The sequence below is a fragment of the Tarenaya hassleriana genome, unplaced genomic scaffold (genome assembly GCF_000463585.1).
Source record: "Tarenaya hassleriana unplaced genomic scaffold, ASM46358v1 Cleome1, whole genome shotgun sequence".
Classification (NCBI taxonomy): domain Eukaryota; kingdom Viridiplantae; phylum Streptophyta; class Magnoliopsida; order Brassicales; family Cleomaceae; genus Tarenaya; species Tarenaya hassleriana.
This window is the reverse complement of record NW_010960187.1, coordinates 623,398-644,540: the sequence shown is the minus strand read 5'-3', so window position 1 is coordinate 644,540 and position 21,143 is coordinate 623,398. Positions and strand designations below refer to the sequence as shown.

At 38.2% G+C, this 21,143-nt stretch overlaps 5 protein-coding genes across 22 annotated transcripts; 4 read left to right on the top strand and 1 right to left on the bottom strand.

The window, feature by feature from the left end:
- The first annotated feature begins 644 nt into the window (after positions 1–644).
- Positions 645–2,256, top strand: LOC104813336 (40S ribosomal protein S26-1-like). Its single transcript, XM_010540926.2, has 5 exons — positions 645–754; positions 841–933; positions 1,045–1,129; positions 1,306–1,439; positions 1,953–2,256. The coding sequence occupies exons 1-5, from the start codon at positions 752–754 to the stop codon at positions 2,025–2,027; spliced, it is 390 nt and encodes a 129-aa protein (XP_010539228.1). The 5' UTR covers positions 645–751; the 3' UTR covers positions 2,028–2,256.
- A 255-nt stretch (positions 2,257–2,511) lies between these two features.
- LOC104824240 (tRNA (guanine(26)-N(2))-dimethyltransferase) lies at positions 2,512–4,421 on the bottom strand. The gene is made up of 5 exons (XM_010556258.2): positions 3,778–4,421; positions 3,378–3,578; positions 2,977–3,280; positions 2,817–2,879; positions 2,512–2,719 (listed from the first exon to the last, which is right to left on the bottom strand). Exons 1-5 carry the CDS (start codon positions 4,419–4,421, stop codon positions 2,615–2,617), a joined length of 1,317 nt encoding a protein of 438 aa, XP_010554560.1. The 3' UTR covers positions 2,512–2,614.
- A 213-nt stretch (positions 4,422–4,634) lies between these two features.
- LOC104812462 (poly(A) RNA polymerase cid14-like) lies at positions 4,635–9,489 on the top strand. 15 transcript variants are annotated; one of them, XM_010540541.1, is made up of 11 exons: positions 4,635–4,761; positions 5,086–5,132; positions 5,664–5,729; positions 6,360–6,704; positions 7,108–7,305; positions 7,415–7,507; positions 7,661–7,843; positions 7,937–8,039; positions 8,130–8,303; positions 8,396–8,868; positions 8,950–9,489. In XM_010540541.1, exons 4-11 carry the CDS (start codon positions 6,450–6,452, stop codon positions 9,226–9,228), a joined length of 1,758 nt encoding a protein of 585 aa, XP_010538843.1. In that variant the 5' UTR covers positions 4,635–4,761; positions 5,086–5,132; positions 5,664–5,729; positions 6,360–6,449; the 3' UTR covers positions 9,229–9,489. The 15 variants fall into 15 exon arrangements, with proteins under 15 accessions (XP_010538843.1, XP_010538923.1, XP_010538696.1 ...); XM_010540621.1 differs by lacking the exon at positions 5,086–5,132; XM_010540394.1 differs by having other exon boundaries at positions 5,097–5,132; positions 5,664–6,704.
- Positions 9,490–12,784: 3,295 nt separating this feature from the next.
- Positions 12,785–16,953, top strand: LOC104812375 (mini-chromosome maintenance complex-binding protein-like). The gene is made up of 14 exons (XM_010539540.2): positions 12,785–13,054; positions 13,478–13,591; positions 13,686–13,793; positions 13,899–14,030; positions 14,362–14,403; positions 14,621–14,740; positions 14,853–15,008; positions 15,094–15,165; positions 15,255–15,371; positions 15,459–15,661; positions 15,784–15,919; positions 16,012–16,239; positions 16,366–16,433; positions 16,669–16,953. Exons 1-14 carry the CDS (start codon positions 12,836–12,838, stop codon positions 16,781–16,783), a joined length of 1,830 nt encoding a protein of 609 aa, XP_010537842.1. The 5' UTR covers positions 12,785–12,835; the 3' UTR covers positions 16,784–16,953.
- A 729-nt stretch (positions 16,954–17,682) lies between these two features.
- LOC104812138 (putative BTB/POZ domain-containing protein At2g40440) lies at positions 17,683–19,827 on the top strand. 4 transcript variants are annotated; one of them, XM_010539260.1, is made up of 4 exons: positions 17,683–17,801; positions 18,109–18,144; positions 18,948–19,085; positions 19,225–19,827. In XM_010539260.1, the coding sequence occupies exons 3-4, from the start codon at positions 18,951–18,953 to the stop codon at positions 19,690–19,692; spliced, it is 603 nt and encodes a 200-aa protein (XP_010537562.1). In that variant the 5' UTR covers positions 17,683–17,801; positions 18,109–18,144; positions 18,948–18,950; the 3' UTR covers positions 19,693–19,827. The 4 variants fall into 4 exon arrangements, with proteins under 4 accessions (XP_010537562.1, XP_010537484.1, XP_010537725.1 ...); XM_010539182.1 differs by lacking the exon at positions 18,109–18,144 and having other exon boundaries at positions 17,684–17,801; XM_010539423.1 differs by lacking the exons at positions 17,683–17,801; positions 18,109–18,144 and adding an exon at positions 18,151–18,267.
- The last annotated feature ends 1,316 nt before the right edge of the window (positions 19,828–21,143 follow it).

Sequence of the window (21,143 nt, the reverse complement as noted above, 5' to 3'; positions counted from 1 at the left end):
ACTGAGCATCTCAATCGAATCTTGTTGGCCAAGAAACTGATTCTTGATCTGACGTAATGTTTGGAAACTGACCCTTCGAACACAGTTCCGACAAGGTTGGAAGAAGAACGAGACAGGATCACTTTTATGACGTTCGAAGAAGTGTCATTCGATTAAAAAAAAAAAGAGAGAGAGAGAGAGAATTTCCAACTATAAAGTGCGGGGAATATGACTTTGTGCTTTTGCCATCGTGCTCCACCGCTGTAAGGTTTTCTCCGCTTCTCCATCGGTTATTTCCACCCCGGCGGAGAAATTCCGGCGATCGCCGGCCATGGCGACCTGCGGCGGAGAGGTTGCTTTCAAGTTGTCAGATTCTTTCGTTCTTAAGATCCTCGAGGGCGATATCACCAAGCGGTCCGTCGATGGCTCCTCCGATGATATTGTTACTCTCTCTCTCTCTCTCTCGATCAATCAAATTTTAGGGTTCTTGTTTTGGTTTCTTCCATTCCCGCAAATAATGACTTTTTTAACAGAGAAAAAATAAATTATTTACATTAAAAAACAAATTACACACGGTAGAAAAACCGAATATAATATAAGAAGGAAAATGAGAGGGAGATTACATAAAGCCCAACAAGGCCCAAGGCCCAAGGCCCACTAGGTTAGATCCCTTGAACGCATTTATAAAATCATCTTTTATCATCACATCATCGTTCACAGTCGAAGAGCCGCACAAAACCCTAGCTTGGAGCTGTACTGTAGGCAGGCAACCATGGTGGGTACACCCCCTGAATCCTGATCGCTTTCTAGAATCCAATTTTCTCACGTGATGTTTTTTTCTACGGTTGGGTTTTTTTGTAGACTTTCAAGCGCAGGAACGGTGGCAGGAACAAGCACAACAGGGGACATGTCAATTTCATCCGCTGCTCCAACTGCGGCAAGGCCTGTCCTAAGGTGGGTGATCTCCTCACATTCGTTTCCTGGATTTTAGATCTGTTTATGTGATGTCTCGGGCAGTTCGATCTGATGTTGTTGTCGCCCTTTCACCGTGAAAACGATTGGCAGGACAAGGCGGTAAAGAGATTTATCGTCAGGAACATTGTCGAGCAGGCAGCTATCAGGGATGTTCAGGAAGCCAGTGTCTACGATGGTATCTCTGATTTTCCATTCTGTTTCCCGCGATTGATATAATGCCCTTCTTAGTTCCTTTGTGGAATCTGTAGCTTTATGGACAGACAACCTTCTATGTAGTTTTGATTTCCTGTCTTGGATGCATTGGTTGGTTGATGTGTCTGCTGTTTAACTGTTGTCCGTTTGGGTGCTTAGGCTACGCTCTGCCGAAGCTGTACGCCAAGCTGCAGCACTGTATCTCGTGCGCCATCCACTCTCACGTCGTGAGGGTCAGGTCCCGCACCAACCGTAGGGTTCGTACCCCACCGCAGCGTTTCGCCAGACGCAGGGTAATTAATCTCTTAATCCATTTATTTAGATAACCCTAAAAGTTTTGAGCTTTTTTCTTCAATTCTTGTTTTCATTGCTTGTTTTTGTCATTTTTGTCGAGATAAGAGGGTTTCTCTTAGGCTTCATGTATGTCTATGTTTGACTTGCTTCAGATGTGAAGTCTTAAACTTTTCAAGATAATCCTTAATCGTATGAAGTTGTTTTAAACTGAGTTCTATTTGATCATTGATGTTTGGAAACTCTGTTCGGGGTTATTGTCAGGCTGGTTTGTGTGATTTGGTTGTGCATTATGCCCTTTGTGGGTATGTATATCATGTTTGCTCATATTTTTCCAGATTTGATTTGTCAGTCAGCTTTTGTGTTTCCCAATTCTCATTCTTATTCATTAGTTATGTTTGGTTTCTTTGCTTACCTCCTATTAGTTGCCATAGATGTGGATGGAGTTTTTGTGTCATTTGTTGTGTAATGGATTATCACAAGTAGCTGAATGGTAATAATGAATGTTTTTACAGGAAGACATGCCTAAGCCAGGGCAACCAGGACAGGCTCCCCGTGTCCCCGGAGCTGGAGCTGCACCCCGCACCTGAGATTCTACAGACCTTGCTTCCTTCCCCCAATCCATGTTCACTAGTTTCTTTTAACGTTGTCTGAAATTTTACTTTGGGGATGCTTTTATATTTGTGATTTTGATCTCTCGAGTTCAAATGCTTTGAGACTTGCTATAGTTATTCGACTCAGACCAGATGGTTTTCTTGTCCATGGATTTCGCCTTCCGCTTTAAACTTTTATAGGGGTGCTCTCTGACACCCTACTTGAGCTTGTGGTATTACTTGATGCATTGGTGTTAACCCGTTAGTTCATGACCTTTCAACTTGTTTAACATGCTTCTTTTAAGCCACATCAAGTTTAACTAGCATAAAATTATGTCTATATACAACTGTGTGTATATATATATATATATATTTATGTATGACAAATTGGCAGTTTCTCCTTGTTTATCCTTACAAAAAAGGTGATCCTATGTGAGCTTGTGGTGTTTTGTTTTTTGATGTGTTGGGCTTTAAAGCCATTGGTTAATCTGTGAAGTAGAAGGGTTAGCAGAGACAAGACTTTCAACTTGTCGAGCTTGCTTTAATGTAATTTAAGTTAATCTAGTACAAAGAAAAGATAAATCTCAATTTGGCAATTGCTCCTTAGCTATCCTTACAAAATCTGCCATGTGACAATCTGTTTTAATAGCATTGGGAATAATGTGTGACCTGCTTGTGGCGTACCCCTCCTGCAACACCATGAATCCAATCGAGTTTTAGGGTAGCCTCTCTTATTTCCCTCCCAGAAAAGGAAAGAGTTCAAGAGATCAAAACAAGAGATTTTACCTTGGCAAGAGCGCTCATCATCTTCTTAAGCGAGGGAGAATTCATCTTTGCACGGCTTGCCATCTGATCACAACAGGGAAAACGGTCATTTGTTAACACGTTTCTATAGTGAAAGAAGCACTATTTGTCATCTACTGGCAATCGGGTTTCGGTTGAAGACCTCATCCATTTTAATGTATCCGGGGGGTAGCCTCGGGTCACTCTCCTCGATCATCAGGCTTAGAAGCTTCTCCAAGTCACTTCCAGTGCCGTCGTTGCCCACCCATCCCCATTCCTTTGCCAATTCCAGCATTTCCGTAACATAGGATGCGTCGTGAAGGGCTCCAAGCCACAGTGGACCCGAGACAACGAGTGAGGAAGAAGCCTTTGTGTCGCAGCAGGGACAGCCGATCAGACCAAGTTGTTCCCATCTTACTGTCTGCGAATCACCGCAGCGATTACAGTAAGTCACAAAACCATAGTTCCTGTCACGAAATCAGCACACAGTTTTCAATTAGGTCAGAAACCTAGAACCAGATATCGAATTCAATACAATTAGCCGGATCATAAGAAAGAGGCTACCTGTCCTCGTGTAGCTTCCCACGGTGAACCCGAAGCAAGACTCTAAACACGGGCCCATGATAAGAGTAGTAGGAGAAAAGGGGTGTGACATGATACCCGAGCAGAGAGGCCTCTCTCACTGCTCCGCCTATTACCATTCGCAGCCCGATCTCATTCCCAAACGGCATTGGTCGGATAAATGCCCCATAGGCTGCTAGAGAACTACACAAGACGAAATGATTGAAATGATTCATTGTTCTCATTCCTACAACAATGTGGAAAGCATGAGCTAAGGCTAATCCAGAGAATTTCCCCACCACCAAAACCCGAATCTTCTCTAATGCAATCAGCCCAGAAACACAAACTCTAATAGCCGATTAGAGAAAAAACTATATAAGAAATATGGTGTATCTTCACTCACTTGTAAGGTCTGTGACCACCGGAAGAGTACCCATCCGTGGAGGTGAGATAAAGCAAACCATCCAACTTCAACGCATTGAAAGCGTCTCTGAGGAAAGCCGAATCGCTCCCAAACGAATCCACATCTATCATATCGAAGAAATCCCCGAGCAAATACCTATCGATCATCGCTTTGTTCGCCAACATATGAGACACGACCCATCTTCTCTCGTCGCCTGAACCCCTCTCAACCTTACTCAGATTATCAGTGATAATCCCTCGATAAGCGTCGTTGGCATCATTCGCCATGACAAAATCAGCTCCCGCCTCCACAAGATAACGAAGCGACCTGATTCCGCAGCCACACATGGCGTCGAGGACCCGTAACCCGCCTTTGGATCTCTTGTATAGCGTCGCCGAGAGCACGCCGAGGTCACGGCCCGTGGCGCTCTCATGGCGGAAAAAAGTCTCTCGAGTCTCGAATTCAAGACCCCTCTCGGTCACCACCTCCGATTTCACGCAAATGGCGTCGTGTCTCCATTTGAAACTCCGGAAACCTCGAGGATTTGGGGGTTTAGGCTTAGGGTTTTGCGGTTTAGGTAGAGAGAAGGAAGAGGATAGGGTTTTAGGTGCGACAGCTAACATAGCGGGAAAATCTAACTCCATTTTCCCCCTTCGAAATAAATAAGTCCGTCCGATCTCCTAATTCGCCACGTGTACGATTCAGATTCATGGTTCCTAAATCAGAATTAACCGTTTGATATGCCAGGTCGTTGATTAGTGGGTCCCACATTAAATGGACTTCACGAGTTACCTCTCTGTTTCTGTGTTTCTGGGGTTTGGAAGAATTTTAGGGTTTATTTTTTTCCACATCTTTTATATAATTGATTTTTTTATTACAAAAACGTTTCCATTGGAATTGCCCGTAATGAGAGAAATAGCGAGGATGAATAGGAAGAAGAAGAAGAAGGAAACAAGAAATTATCTTTTAAAAGCTTTTTTTGAGGTCAGTTACAGTGAATTTCAGGACAAAAAATGGCGGATTTGGGTTTTTATAAACTTTCCATAAAATGCTTTTTTATTAATTTATATAGCCATAATTTCCTTGTTTCATACGGTGAGAGAAACCCATTTTCTTTTTTTTCGGTTTCTTTTTTGTTTATTTGATGATTGCTGCGGTTTTTGTTTGTATGTCTGTTTTCTTTCCCTTTTATGATGTGTACGCTATGATGGTTTTTGCCTGAATTTCGGTGAGTTATCTTCGTCTCTCCTTCTCCAGTATCATACGAGATTACTGTCTGTAGAGATGATTCTGTAACGTTTTGTGCAGGCGTTGTTCAGACAAAGATCTGAACTTTCGATTGAACCTCTTCGTGGGTAAATGGTTTCTCTGTCTTTTGCTTCGATTAATCGCGTTAGCATTCGCCATATTTTTTGTGGGTTTAATTCTTTTACTGTACACCTGTTTATCTGAAACAATCGAATTCGACGAAGCAGAACATGCTTTGAGATTGTCATGATAACGTTAAATCTCGCTAGGGTTTGTGGTTTCTGGTCTAAATTTGTTCTTGCATTTGACCTTTGCCCGCCATGTTCTTTTCTTTTCTTCTTTTTTTTCCTGGTGATGTTTGCCGATCCCAATGGAAAAAGCTGACTTTTTTTAAACCCCTTTTGTCTTGTTTCTTTTTTTCTTCTTTTTTTTTTTTCTGTTCTTCCCAGCCGCCTTCGTGGTCCTCCGTAAAACATTAAGTATCCAAACAAATTCTCGGGTTTTTTTTTTCTTTCCAAAATGCTGATTCTTCTGAAAATATGAAGCGGGTTTAATTAAAACACCAAGTCCTGTTGCAGAGGTTGGATTTTTTTTTCCTTATTGTCATATGGGCTTCCTTTTGTTTTGGCTTGTTTCAGCTGGAATTTCTTCGGTTTTGTGAGATTAGACCAAAGAATCTCATGACATATGGACTAAAACTACAGGTAATCTTCCGATGCTTCACGTAGTATTGTACATTTCTGCATCCACGAGGCGGAGGGAGTGTTTCTGAGATAATTTCTGTGCACACGTAAGGTGAAAAGCTTGAGTTTTTTTTCAGAGAGGAATATCATCTGGTTTCAGTCAAATTCTTGATGGGTTTTTACTTGAAACAGCAGTATTAGTTTCGAGGAGGACCTAAGTGTTGGGATGCCTGTTCTTTTGCATTCACTATCAGTTACATCGGTCATGTGTTGTGTTTTGCTCTGTTTCTTTACCTAAACTATGAACTCTCATTGGCAACCGTCAAGCCGGACATAGGAGTAATCACACTGCCCCATTGGCAGGAGAATTTCTAAACCATCCATTGACGGAATTGAGAAATCAGATGGGGGGGAAAAAATCTTGTTCCTTTTTCTTGTACTTGGTGTGAAACTAACCTGCCTCATTTTCTCTTTTCCCATTCTCTCTGTTTATGGCATCAATCATCTTCTTCTACCCTGTTTTCCCATTCCTTAGGTTGAAGTGATTTATCCTCGGGAGTGTTTTTCTTGTTTTCCATGAAACGGTTTGCTAAAGGGTTCACTCGAATTCTTCACTTTGCTTCCATTTCTTCTCTGTATAATGGTTTGTAGATGTCTTGATATGTCAACCTCGCACGAGTGGCACAGTGAGTGAGGATTCCCAAGTTATCAATGTGAAAGTAGTTTGAGATTTTTTTGGACATGGGAGATCTTCAAGAAGAGAGGTTGTCAGTCTCTTCCTCATCATCCTCGTCATCATCATCATCTTCCTTGCTGTCATCAAGAAAACCACCTCGGACAGAATCACTGTTGATAGAAGGGGAATATTGGATGATTGCCGAGGAGAGGACCAGGGAGATACTATGCACCATCCAGCCGGTTCTTGTTTCCGACAGAAGTAGGACTGAAATAATCGATTATGTCCGGAATATAATCAAAGCTCATCACGGAGTTGAGGTTAGAACTTCAGTGTATCAATCGACATGTTCCGCTCTCTGTTTTATTTCATTTTATACACATTCCCTTTGAATATGACAAGGTATGATTTCAGCTTATCCTGTTTGTGGAAATTTCATTTGATGAATTCCATCCGAAATGTTCGACTTGTAGGAGCTAAAGAATTAGGTGTATACATCCATAGAGATGTTGTGTATCAGTTGCATTTTTACACAACCTGTTTATGTGTCCTAAATGGACTTCTCTTGCTGTCCCCTTCTGATTATTTTTGTGGAGCCACTTTTTTTTTAAGCTCTTAACGATTTAGTGCACATGTCCTCTACCAGAAAGTATTGGTTTTGTGTAATGTGGATCATCGGGTTTTGCATATTTTCGCTTGTTGAGAAACTGGTTGTATCCACAGGTCTTTTCATTTGGTTCAGTGCCACTGAAAACCTATCTGCCCGACGGCGATATTGATCTGACGGTCCTGATTCATCAAAACAAGGAGGAAGAATTGGCTGATCAATTATGCAGTATGCTTGAAGGTGAAGAAAAGGAATCTGATTTCCAGGAAACCGATCATTTCCAAGCAACGGATGTTCAGTATATCCGTGCTCAGGTTACGTTTCTGCCTTCTGCCTTCGATATTTCCCGACCACTTCTTCAACTAAAATTTGTTCCAATGCCTTTGTGGTGATCTTTTGGCTTTTGTCATGTCTGATTATTAGGTCAAGGTCATAAAATGTAATATCAGGAACATAGCTGTGGACATCTCCTTCAACCAAATGGCCGGACTCTGTGCTTTATGTTTCTTGGAGCAGGTAAACAATGTCTATCCGGATATGGGGTCTAGGGTTTATAAAAAAAACATTAAGATCGGTGTTTTGCGCCCTTGATAGCTTCGTAAGCCTTTCATGGAATCTGCCTCTTGATTTGTATCATTATCTCTGAATCTTTTTCGCGTAATTGGACAGATCGACCAACTTTTCGGAAGAGACCATCTATTCAAGCGTAGTATCATCTTGATCAAAGCGTGGTGCTATTACGAGAGCCGTGTTCTTGGTGCTAACACTGGACTGATCTCGACATATGCCTTGGCAGTATTAGTCCTGTACATCATCAACTTGTTTCATTCTTCGCTGTCTGGTCCTTTAGCTGTGAGCATTCTTGAATCTTGATCTGAACTGAAACATCATCTACTTCCAAGTTATTAACGAAAAGATAGATTTAACCGTCATTCTTTACAACAGGTCCTGTATCGGTTCTTGGATTACTATGGTTCGTTTGATTGGGACAATTACTGTGTCAGTGTCCATGGTCCTGTCCCAATCTCTTCTCTTCCAGAGGTTAATGGTAAAGATTTGCAGAATCAGAAAGAACTTGTAATTCCTTCCCTTCACGTCGTTTTCCTTTTTTGACGTTTTCTTTTCTTGCTTCATGCAGCAGTACCTCCAGAAATTAACGGGTTTGAGTTGTTGCTCGACGAGAAGTTTTTCAGAGAATGCACTGAACTATATTCGTTTCCGACAAAGGCTGTTCATGATTTTCCCGTCAAACATCTTAACATCGTGGATCCTTTGAAACACAGCAACAACCTCGGGCGGAGTGTGACAAAAGGTATTTGTTCAAGAATCCGCCTTTCGTTTTTTCAGTTTTAGACACCTTTGAGTTTGAGGAAAGGGTTTGTTTTTGTTTTTACCTTTCCTTAGGCAATTTCCAACGCATAAGACACGCCTTTTCGTTGGGAGCTCGAAAGCTCAGAGACGTTCTAACGCTACCCATCGAAACAATGGGCAGCAGACTCGAGAAGTTCTTTGCAAATTCTTTGGACAGGAATGGGAAGGGACAAAGACAGGACGTTCACAATCCCGTCACCGCGTTTGGCACCGGGAGATCAGAATTATCGGAACTGAAGGGAGACTTTGACGGTTATTACAGGAGTCTTGTGTACGGGCAGTGGTATCACGGGTCGAGTTGTCAGGTTCAGGACACAAGTGCTTGGAACATAGTCCGTTGGTACGTGAACTGTCAGAAGAACGAGTTCTATCACAAGGGTCTGAACGTATCTACGCCAATGCAGCCGCCTTATCCTCTTACTATTTCTCGTCTGCCCTCTCCGCCGACTATACACCTTCAAAACACGGCAGAATTGAGAGGAACCGGCACTTATATCCCTGACATGGTGAGCCGGTTAATCACTCACTCCCGAGTTTTGGCTTATTCGACTCGTTAAATCTAATATTCCTCACTCGGGTTTTCGCAGAGTCAGAGGTGCTATGCCGACGATAATATGTTCAGACACACGAGTTCAGGAAACTCGTCAGCATCGGTTCAGACAAGTCTGCTTCTGAAATCAGATGAGCCTAGTGATGGTAAGTTGGAAGAAGATCCTGCCATGGCGACCAGAGATGATGAAACTGGCAATGGATGCAGTCTCTGTAGAGAAGAAGAAGAATCTACGAGGCCCGACACCTGTGACCCGGATCAGCAAATCCGGGTATCGATATCGGGATATTCGTCCTCGAGGCTGTCGGCCATGTGAAAGAGATCCTTGCAATCTGTATCTGATTATTTCACCAGACAAGAAACACAAACAATGGTTTCTGACTGAGGAGTTCTAACCAGATGGGACAGTCAGCTTCTGTAGGGATTCAACAGAGAGAACAACTTGCAAAGGACTGTTTTCTGTTTTTTTTTTCCCAGATTGTCTTTACTTCCATCATGTTTTTTTTTACAGTGCAAGAAAGAAAACAATACTGCAAAGAAACTTCTTCTTACAGTTAGGTATCAATTTTCGTCCGAATCCATCTAAAAAATAGGGCTTTGAAATGAAAAAAATTCGAGTTTCTAGGTCTGATTTAAATCAGGGTTTGTATCGATCCGAAAGTTCGATTTTTTTTTAATAAATTTTAAAATAAGCTATTAAACGGGACAGGTCAGTCCAGCTCGAATCTGAACTCGGATCGTATGTAGGGGTGACCATTTCGGTTATTAACCGAATAACCGAACCGAATAAGAGTGGTTCTGTTCAGTTCAGTTATTTGCTTAATAACTGAATGGTCGAGGAAGTTGAATAACCGTTCGGGTTCAGTTCGGTTCGGTTAATAACCGAATAACCGCGGTTAATCAAACGGTTATTAGAGTTTTTATAATATTTTAATTTTTACTCTTGTTATTATTAGTGTTATTTTTTTGGTAGTTCATTTGTACCTTATATGTTTCACCTAATAAACCATAAATCTAGTTCATTTGTAGATTTTTTTGTAACTTTTTTGGAGGATTAATTATTTTATAGATTTATTTGGATAGATATTTTGAAGTTTGTATAGGATTAATATTCTTTTTTAAAAAATATATCATAACCGAACCGAACCGATCTAAAACCGAACCGAATAAACCGAAAAATTTAACCGTTTGGTTCTAATTTTATTATGCAGAAACCGAATCAAACCGAACCAAACCGAACTGAATAAATCTATATAACTGAAATAACCGAACCTGAAATAACCGAACCGAAATCCGAAATGATCACCACTAGTCTCAACATCACATGGAACGGACATTGAAACAAAAAATTGTTACAAAATTTCTGAGTATCGGTTTGATTTTTGAACCGGGTATTCGAAATTTTCTGATGTTTATCCGTTAGTGGAATTCATGGCATTAGTTTGGTGAGGGTGAGAATTCGATTTTCAGATTCGGTTTAGATCGATAATGTATGGATAGATAGAGGGGAAAGAGAGATGGTCCGGTTAATTTGACTTTTGGAAAGGAATAATCATTGTCGGTCGAATTCTTTTTTTTTTTTCAAGTTAGATTTGATTTGATTTGATTCTATCCGATTTTTCTATTTTCAAAACGAATTGACATAAAATTTACGATATTGGGCTATTTTAAAAGATATTAATATTATATATATACATATGGTAAGTAAGATCTGTCAATTACAAAATCTAGCAAAGAGACTTTATCTTTAAAATAAAAGAGAAATTTTATCAAAAAAAAAAAGAGAAAAAAAAATGATGAAATCAGATAAGATAACATTAGGTGTTTATTGGTTGCCATGAGGCGCCCACGGGACGGGAGAGTATCCATTTCCATGGTTTGGTTATGACGTGATCCCTTAAGACGTGACGTCATTGCTGGCCGTTTTTATATTGAATTTTTCAATTAATCTTTGGATAAGATAACCTTTTTTTAATAATATTTTTAATATTATAGTAAAACTCAAACTATATAAAACGAACTGATGAATTCAACCTTTTACTTATTTACTTTTTGAACTTTATTTTACTCTAAAATATAATTCGATGGCCTCCTTATTTCTCTCTAGAACATATTATTTTAATTATATATATATATACACATATATATATACACAGAGATTTTATCGATATAAAACCTATAAAATTTGTTTACTTAATTGTTTGATATCTTAATTTTATTTTTTGTAATGATGTATTCAATATTTCTAGGATCTTCAACCAAAAAAAAAATATTTGTAGGATTTATGAGTTGGTCGCTATAAATGTGCGTGTATATATATATATACGTGCAAACTTCTTCATATGATAAATATCATGCTTCAACAAAGACACGAAGATGTTAATACGATTGTGTGGCTTCTTATAGGTGAAAAAAAGGGATTAAATGGATTATATCATTACGTAAAAAGATAACATTTTTATTTTATTTTTTAAAAAAGGAGGAAAGTAATAATGTAGGTGTTAGAATAAACTCATCATTACAATTGTTTGCCATATTCCACGAAAGTCGGCCCTTTTATTTGTTAGTGCACTGCTTCTTTGCTCCTCATATTGATCCATATATATATACACACTGACACACACACTACAACACAATTATATATATATATATATATTGATATTATATTATTATGAACAACATTAAACCCAAATGCAAAAAAAAAAAAAAAAAAAAAAAACATGAGTTTGATCGTTTATTGAGGAAAATGGCGGCAAGGAAGATTAACAATCTCTGTGTTCTCTTGCTTCTACTTCTCCTGATCTCTGATCGGAGAGGAATAAGATCAGTACCGGAGAACTTTCACGGCGGATTTCCGGCGATGACGGCTGGTTATTCAGGAGATGATTATGATGAAGGAGCATCATCATCATCATCATCTGATTATGATGATGTACATGGGAGGCAAGGTGATGTTCCAAGTCCTGGTATCGGACACTGAAAGACGCAATTAATCGTATACGAATGCATTGTGTGTATATTATACATGGATACGTGCGTGCCAAATTTGTCATGTGATGTGGTATCATGGTATTGTCCTCCATTTGGTTTTATTGGTATTTTCATTAATGCCTTTGCTGTGTGGGAGTTCCATTTATGTAAATAAAATACTAAAATGATGTATATTGTTAAATATTATATATATATATAGTGGTGGTAGAGCTGTGCATTGAGCATGAAACAAATTCCACTAATCATAATAGCAGTAAAGGAAATTATTTTCATTATAAATATGTCCCAAAAAAGGATATTTGGTACGTTCATGTAGCATGTAGATACACGGGGCATTGGTATGGGTTGTTTGTTTTCTGTGAAGAAAATGATTGGAGTATATATATATATATATATATATATATATATATATATAACATGGCTTCATCATGATTCATGAGTTCATTCCAAATTCTGGATCCGAATAAATATTATCTAATTATATTTAAAACAAATTCCATCTAAAATCAATTGAATCTGAACTGGCAAAATTTAATTGGATCTGATTTTTTAAGCTAGATTAATGAATCCAAATTAAAAAATTAAATTATTAAATAAGTATTTTTAAAAAATTAAATTCGGGCGTAGGTTTTGTAAAAACAAATATATCCATTTTTAAAGAATTTTTTTTTCAAAATTTAATGTTATTTTTAAATTAAATTTAATTAAATTCATTTTAGAAAAATCACAATAATTTAAATTTACATAAGTGGATTAGATTTTTATTCTATTACATTTTTAATATCCATACCATTATGTAAAATGGGTACACACTCACGAATGGATGCGGGAATTAGCGGGAAAATGTTACATAAGATGGCGGGAAAATCCCAACTGCAGTATATGCCCTAATTCGCGGGAGTAATTCTGGAACAGCCCACTTCTCACCGCACATGTTCGCTTCACAGATCCTACAACGCGGACACGTTTCCAGAGATCCGGAAATGGGAGGACCTCCGTACGATTGTCTAGCAAATCCGCTTGGAGCCGTCCGATTCACCTTCGAAAAGGCGATATCTTCCGGCTCCGATCCGGCGTCATTTGACGGTGGAGACTGGGGCGCCGTCGATCTCTTCCGACACCTCTTCTCCGACGAAGCTGCTTTCTCCCAGGTTACTGTTCTCGTAGAGCTCTCCTCGGTTCAAGACAGTCTATGCTTATCTGGTTAGGGTTTAAGGCATTCGATTTAGGATTTCTGGTTGATTGGTTTTTAAATATCTCCGAGGAAACCCAAAACAAAAGTAAGATTCTTCAGGGTTTAAGCCATTCGGTTTAGGATTTATGGTTGATCGGTTTTGAAAGATCACCGAGGAAACCCAAAACTAAACTATGAATTTTTCATCTGTGGGTTTAAACTACTGGTAAAATCAATTACTTTCTGGTTTGGTCTGGGCTTTGTTGGTTGATTGGGTTTCGAGGTTTTGTTCTTGCTGGTGAATGATTTGTGGTTAATATTTAGCTGTTGCCTTTCAAATTATTTGCTCACTGGTGGTATTTTGCTGAGAATTATGAGATGTGGTGTTTGTCTAATGCAGGTTCCAATCCTCGATTCGTCGTCTATCAAATGGGTACAGCCCAACAGTCTTGTCAGATTTCGTGGGATGATACAGGACATGCTTGGAAATGAATTCTATGTCGGTGCTTACAAGGTAGTCAATCTATCTCTTACCGTTTGTAATAAAGAAGATTGTAATCTCGGTTTTGTCACTAGCATAAGATAAATGTGTTTTTTTCTTTGTTAAGGATGGTTCCACGTGGAGAACCAATAAGTACAGTGATGTTTCCCAGTTTCCCTCAGCTTCTTCCCCTGATATGCGAATCTGGGAGCGTCGCCTGCTATACTGCATTCCTGTATGTTCTCATTATTCATGGTGGCCTTTGTTTGCATGTGTATGTATGGTGTTCATACATAGTCAAATTTGTGGAGAGAATTTTCATATGGTCAGTAATATGCAGATCCCTGGACAAAATTCATGGACTGAACCTTCCTCTGAGGCATTGAAGAACAGCTTCATGGATCTTACAGGCGAGTGCAGGGAAAAGCGTTCGAGGGCAGATGAAGAAATGACTGACTCCATGGACTTGAATGTAAATTCTTGTCTAGTTTGTTTTACATATTGTCATTTTATTGCACTTGATATTATCTTAGGTAGTTATGGATGTCTTACTGTATTGCAAGTCTCATACTACCTTAGATTATGATCTCTAGGGGAGGTGAATGAAATTCGATTAAATGCTTTGAGTTGTCATGGGTAGGGATGTTGATGAATATTGCTCTGTCTCAAATCGATTAGATAGTCATAGGTGTGATAAGATGGATGTTATTATCGTGTTCAGGTTCCACATGTTTCTTTATAAAAAAAAATTAGGATTTTTTTTTATCTATATAGTTTACATGACTTACCATATGTAATGACAGATGTCCGAGAGTGACTTCAGAGATTCTCCCGCCAAGAAAATGGTAAGAATTCATACTCTATCATTAATTTGTTAGCAAAAACATGACAGTGCTTAAGTTGGCATTGATTCAATCAACTGGTAAGAAAGACCATAGATTGGAAAATGTTTCTAGAACTGCCACTATGAGAAGCATAGGTTTTACTTATTGCAAATAAACTTCGTATTCTGATTAATTTGTGTGAGAATATCCTTGACCTTTTCGATTTTCTGTATACTAGAGAGTGGATGAAGGTCATTCTTCATCTTCGGAATCTCTGGTTAGGGGGACTGATAATGCACCAATGAATTTGGCTATTCAGCCCGCTGTTAACAAAGATTACATTCCTTGTCTTGTGAAGGTAAATATTTGATTTCTTGTAAATTTGTTTTACATTAACATGCATATATACAAATCACGGGAATATTATACATTAACATGCATATGTTCATCATGGGCTTCTCTATCTGCAGATATATGATTCTCCAGAGGCAGAACTGAAGCTGAACGATGTGATTGAGTTTATAGGGGTGTTAAATTTTGAACCAGACAGTGTGGCAGATAGAGATGCCCATGATGAATCCTCCGAAGGACTTGAGGTTGACACAGTTCAGTTGCCCCCTGGAAAGGTAGCAACATAATTCAAATGTTTCCAATCAGTATCAGTATACATATGGATATTCATTATGTAAGTAACTGGGCTTTCTGATTAAGGTTCCACGCCTCCATTGCATTATCCACCGGAAGCTTGAAGCACAACACTTTCTGTGCGCTCCTTTGATAGAGGCAAGTGTTAGCAGATACAGTTTTCAGCTATCTTGAATACCTTTTTTCCTGCATTGTTTCTCAAAGCTCTTGTTAATTCGATCCTGCAGCCAAAGTCCCCCCAAATATTCAAGGAGATAAGAGAGAGTTTGATGAAGCACCTTACAGGCTTGCTTGGAAATGATTACATTGTGGCTCACTTTGTATTGTTGCATCTTCTATCGAAGGTACTAGGCTACGCTTAATTCCTTTTATGGAACTGAGAATAGCAAGTTACATTTTGTTTATTCTCATGCTGTTGCCTTTGATACTAGGTGCATGGTAGAGTAGATAATGTTGCAATGGGTAAGCTTTCACTTAATCTCATGCGGCTGAATAAGGAAAGCGTATCTATCTTCGGTACCCGACTTAGTCACGCCCTCAAGAGTCTCCTACCATTCACACAGTCTATACCACTTACTATCGAGTATCTAAACACAACCTCCCTTGCCCCCAAGAAAGATTATCAAACAAACAGGCAAGATCCATCTCTATTGTGTAGTGAAGTGCCTTCAAAATTTTTGCTTCTTTATTACATCTTCCTGTTTCTGTGAGTCATTTGAGATAAAAGAAAAAAACAAAATTTTGTTAATGACCCAGATTGGTGACTGGAATTCTGCAACTTGCTGAAGGTACACACTTGACATTTGATGAAACCCAGTTGGAACCTGGCACTTTGAACTCTGTCGGGGTTGAGAATGCAAGTTTGCTGAAAAATCTATTGGAATATCAGAAGGTAATGTAGAGTAAACGTTAATTCTTTTTCTTTTTTTTTTGCTTCATCAACTCCTAAAGTATTAATTTGTTTGACCTATATTATTGTTTCAGTTGGAGTATGATTTCCAGTACTACAAAATGGAAATGCCAGCAGATGTTCAAATGCTTATATTCTCCGAGGGGAAGTCGAACATTATGCCTGCTGATGTGGTTGTACCTTTTCAACCTTCTGAAGTGAATTCCCTCGAGGAAATAGCCCCGGAAGCAGCAGAATCTTGGAGGTGGTACTTAGCAACTTGTAGATCGCTATCCCACTCAATAGGACAGGAGATTCAACAGGTAATTTGCATGTCTTTAAAACCAGAGAGTCTCACAACTTAATTAATCAGGCTGTCTTTGAAGAAAGAAACCCTCTGTTTCACATGTTGGTGTTTTGAACACAATTGTTGTCATATACATTCGCAGGTGGTGGAGAATGATTTGGTAGCAGCGAGGCAAGCAGATCGTAGTTTAGGCAGCCAAGACTTGAGCAGGTACCAAAGCCTTTGACTGTGTTTTTTTAGGAGTGGCCATTTTGGTTTCAGTTCAGGTTCGGGTTTTTTATGTGTTATTCAATTCCGGATTGGTTCGTTTTTGCATAACCGGACCTAAATGGCCACCCATAATTTGTATTGCCTTCTATGTTTCTCGTTTTCTATTTCATATGGGCACGAGTATATGATCAAGTGCAACAAAATTTGGTTTTTTTTTGTTGTTGTTGTGATGCAGATTGTTGACGATGGCTCGTTTGATGTCTGCAAGTTATGGTGAGACAACACTTTCATTAGAGCACTGGCAAATGGTGTTGGAACTGGAGAGGCTTAGAAGGGAAAGACTCAAGTGAGGCTTTTAATGTTTCTTGCCATATGTAGTAATCTCGATGAAGTAAAGTGTCTTATACAAAGTATCTGTTGTTGTAAGAATAATCTAGATTTAGAATATTCGTCCCCTTTTTAAACTTGAGGTTCGAAGGTTTAAATTCGGTATGAGACGACGTTTTGCGTATTCGTTTCACCCGTTGAACTATCTAAATTTGGATCATATTCGAATATTTGCATGAAAGAGAAACGTACAATGGATGTGCAATAATATATGAAATTAAATAAACCAAACGTATGTGATAAATACTATGTCAATTGTCCAACAGTTTCTAGAGCAAAAGAGGTAGTTAGTGAGCAATTAATTAACATGTAGTGAAATTTTAAAACTTTATTATTGTCTTTTTTACTATTTGATCTAATTGTTATTCGTAAGAACAGAATAATATATAGTTCACAACAAAGAAAATGTGATCGTGCAAGAATTTTTGGGATGTGAAATCTTCAAAACATGGTTGGTACGAGCTAAATTTAATGGTTATGGGGCTATTATTATTATTATTATAATTATTATTATTATTAGATTTTGATTGAATAAAAATATCCAAGTAAAAAACTTAAACCCCCAAGTAAAAAATTAAAGTCGTATAAAAAGAAAGAAAATTGTGTGAATAAAAGGGCAAAACCAAACCAAAATTGGAAATTTAAAGAGGCCTATAAAGAGATTAGGAAAATGAAAAACAAGTAAATACTTTTTGGGATGTCGTTTTAACTATTTCGCATTTCAATTTTATAAACAGGATTTATTGAGTAGGGCTTTGTGCATAAGAAGGCGAACCTTAATTTAACCAAATCTAACCGATCCGGTTTATTCAGAATAATTTTACAAAACCAAAAAAAGAGCGAGCCAAACCGAATGAAAGGCCGTGCATTTTTTATTTTCCTGTGTTTGCAAGAATGGAAGAGCAGAGGTGCTAGCATCGTACGCTTCGCCGTGAAAAAGAATCGGTGAGACTGGAAACCTTTTAGGTTGCCAGAAAAAAGGTGAGATTCTTTCTCTAGAAAATTCTTTATTTCTTGGATTTGGCTTCAAGGTCTGTTTGATTGGTGAGAAAATGCGAGAAAAAAACCCCAGAAATCGCGGTTTTTTGTTAACTCTTTACTTCAAACTTTCCTCATCGCCTCCCTTTAGTTTGTTGCTGGTGAGAGATAGAATTTGATCTTGCTAGTTCTGAATATTCCGTCAAGTTTTTCGACCATCGAGGAAGAACAGAGTTTAGGGTTTATCTTAATTCACAACCAAAAAGTTGCCTTTATGCAAATTATGAAGACCCTTTTGTTAAATTATCAGGATTTTTATGGGACTCGCTTCTCCACAAGATCAAAAGTGGGTATACACAGAGACAAAGTGATGAAACTTCTCAGCTAAGTAAAATATAAAGGAGGAAAACAAAAACAGAGTAGAGGTTTTGTTGAAATAGAAGGGCTTCTTTCCAAAGCCAAATGAAAGGTCGAATTTTTTAGAAAGGAAACTTTTGAGATTGGTTTGATCTCTCAGATAATCCCCAAGAACACCTTAGAGTCGTGAAGCTTCCCTCGAATTTTCCTTCAAACCTTGGTTTTTCTGTTTGTCCTCCCATCTTGGAATAAGGTTTCCATTTATTATTCTCTTTGTTATTTGTAAATTTCCTGATATTGTTCTCAGAAACGTCTATGATGCAACCTGGTTACTATCTTTTCCATGGTTTATTGGGTTAGAAATTGAAGCATCCAGCACAAATTTCATCTGTATTCTTTACTACTCTACCATTGTTTTCGGGGAATTTGATCCAACACAAAGTTGATCTTTGAGTTCATCCACAAGCACTACTCCACGATTGTTTCCGGGTATTTTGGTCAATCATTTTGGGTTGTACATTGTAACAAGCTGCTAGGCTTTGAACCCACTTGACTACTATTTGCGGATAAGTCACTGATTTTGGCAAAAAAAAAAAAAAGGTCTATTGCATTCTTCTCGCAGTTGTAATTTGAGCATAGAGAATTCAGATTTGGGGGACTGAGATTGTTCTGAATCTCAAGTTGGAGTCTTTTGCAGTCTGAGGATTTGTCAAAATCCAGAGAGTCTTAATTCTCATGGCAATGGTTTTCGTTGTGGTTTATCGTGTTGTGATTTCATGATTTCTACCGCAGGGTATGGCCAGTGAATCTACGCACAAGGAGGTTTTCTTCGGGGGACTTGTTAAGGCCTTCAAAGAACAATGGCAGGTCGATATCCGACTCAAGCCAGGAGACGACGACAATGCCATCCCTGCCCACAAAGTCATTTTGGTACCTTCTTTTCTCCGTGAATTCAATCTTTTTCATCAACATAACCTGTTATATCTAAAGGTTAAAGGGAAACAATACCCGATAGATTCCGTTGCAGAAGTATCAATGTTTTAGCTACCCATTTGTTTTATACATATAGGCTGCGAGATCGAAGGTGTTCAGAGACATGTTAGAATCAGACGAATGCAAAGCTTCACAAGACGAAACAATCACCCTGTCTGAGCTGAAACACGAAGAACTAAAGACTTTCCTCGAGTTCTTGTACAATGGGTCGTTGTCCTTCACAGAACTCAAGCAGCATGTCCGCCCTCTCTACCTCGCAGCAGATAAATACGAGATCCCTTACCTTCAAGATCTCTGTAGAAACCATCTTATTTCCAACCTTAACTCCTCAAACGCTCTCGATGTTCTGGAGCTCTCGGATATTCCTTCAGATAAGCCCCTTAACGAGGCTGTCTCGAGGTATATTATAGAACATATGGACGAGATAGCGTTTTCGCAAAATTTTAAGCCGTTTGTGGAGAAGAACCCTAGCCTTGCGGTGGAGATCATGCAGGCTTTTCTGAACAAAACAAAGGACTCAAGATTACGACGTTATTATTATTGATGATATCTTCTGCCCTTTCAGACATGATAGAACAGAACAGAGCCTTGGTGTTGAAATTTTAGGTTCTTGTCTCTTGGGATGTTATTGTTGGGGAGGATGTGTTTTTTTACCAGGCAGAAACGAATATTTCTCATATAGCCCCTCTACTTCTTTACTATTTACGAATTACACCCCAATTGTTTTTGTCGATCCTTTTAAATTTTTATAACGACAATAGTTTAAAAATCATGACTTAAAAAAAATCATATAAAATCATCAACTTTATAATTTTTAATCCAATTATATTTCTATATATTTATTATATTATGAAAATTATAATTTTTATATAAAACTTATGAATTGGGCATATGTCAAGGTTTATAAAATTCGTGATTTGATATAAAAATTATAATTTTCATTATTTTATACGAAATTTTTGTAGAAAATTCGTGATTTTTTAGGTGATTGTCTCGTACTTTTATCTTGAATTAAGCTATACAAACAAATCTATAATTCTCTTTTATTGAATTGAATAATAAAGTTGTGTGTGTGACCCAAATTTAGGTGGTCCAGTGGTGAGAGAATATGTGAAGCATGCTCTCATCCTGGATTCAAACTCAAGCGTGAAGAGAGACATTCACCAGAACTTCTCCGATCGGAGATGTAGTTGGACCAAATGTTCAGTGAACTTTTGGATTATGAAAAAAAAAAGTTGTGTGTGTGTGTGTCAAATGTTTGAGTGTAATGTTTTTTGTATGCAACAGCCATATCAAAATCAGAAGGTATCGATCAGTATTATATTTTTCATTGGAAACAATGTTATTAAACTATATAAATAATACATTACGCGATTTGGAGGATTAAGGGGGTTTCATCTTGGCAATTTTTTTCCCTAACGAAACCGATCCATCCTTGTTCAGTTAGCAACTTTGCATTTGTTTTCGAACCGAACCAAACTGAATTAAATTCGGTTCAACATTTTCTATCCACGAACCAATCCTAACCTGACCAAAATTTATTCGTTAACTCCCAAACTTAATGACAACCTTCATTGACTATACTTTGTTTCCCACATTTTCTAATTCCCAAGTCTCCATTGGCTTAGAAGTAAAAATTAAATAAATAAATATTTAATTAATTAATTATTTTTTAATAATAATAATAATAATTACTGTCGTGGGGGAGAGGGCGATGGATCAGGACGTGGTGCAGTGCAGATATGTTCTGTCTTGTTCATGTGTCCTTCCACGTTTTCTGGAATTGTTTTGCTCACGTGATTCATTTTCATTTGTCTTCTCCCTTTTTTTTTGTGATTTTCCGTGATGGGTTTTATTTATAAGAATCATTTCTTTTATTACTGCCGGACCATATAATATATACATGAGCATATTTCATCTGTCTGTTTTAAGGATTTTTTTTTTGGGTATCCTGTTTTAAGGCAACAAATTAGTGTGTGTGTATATATATATAAC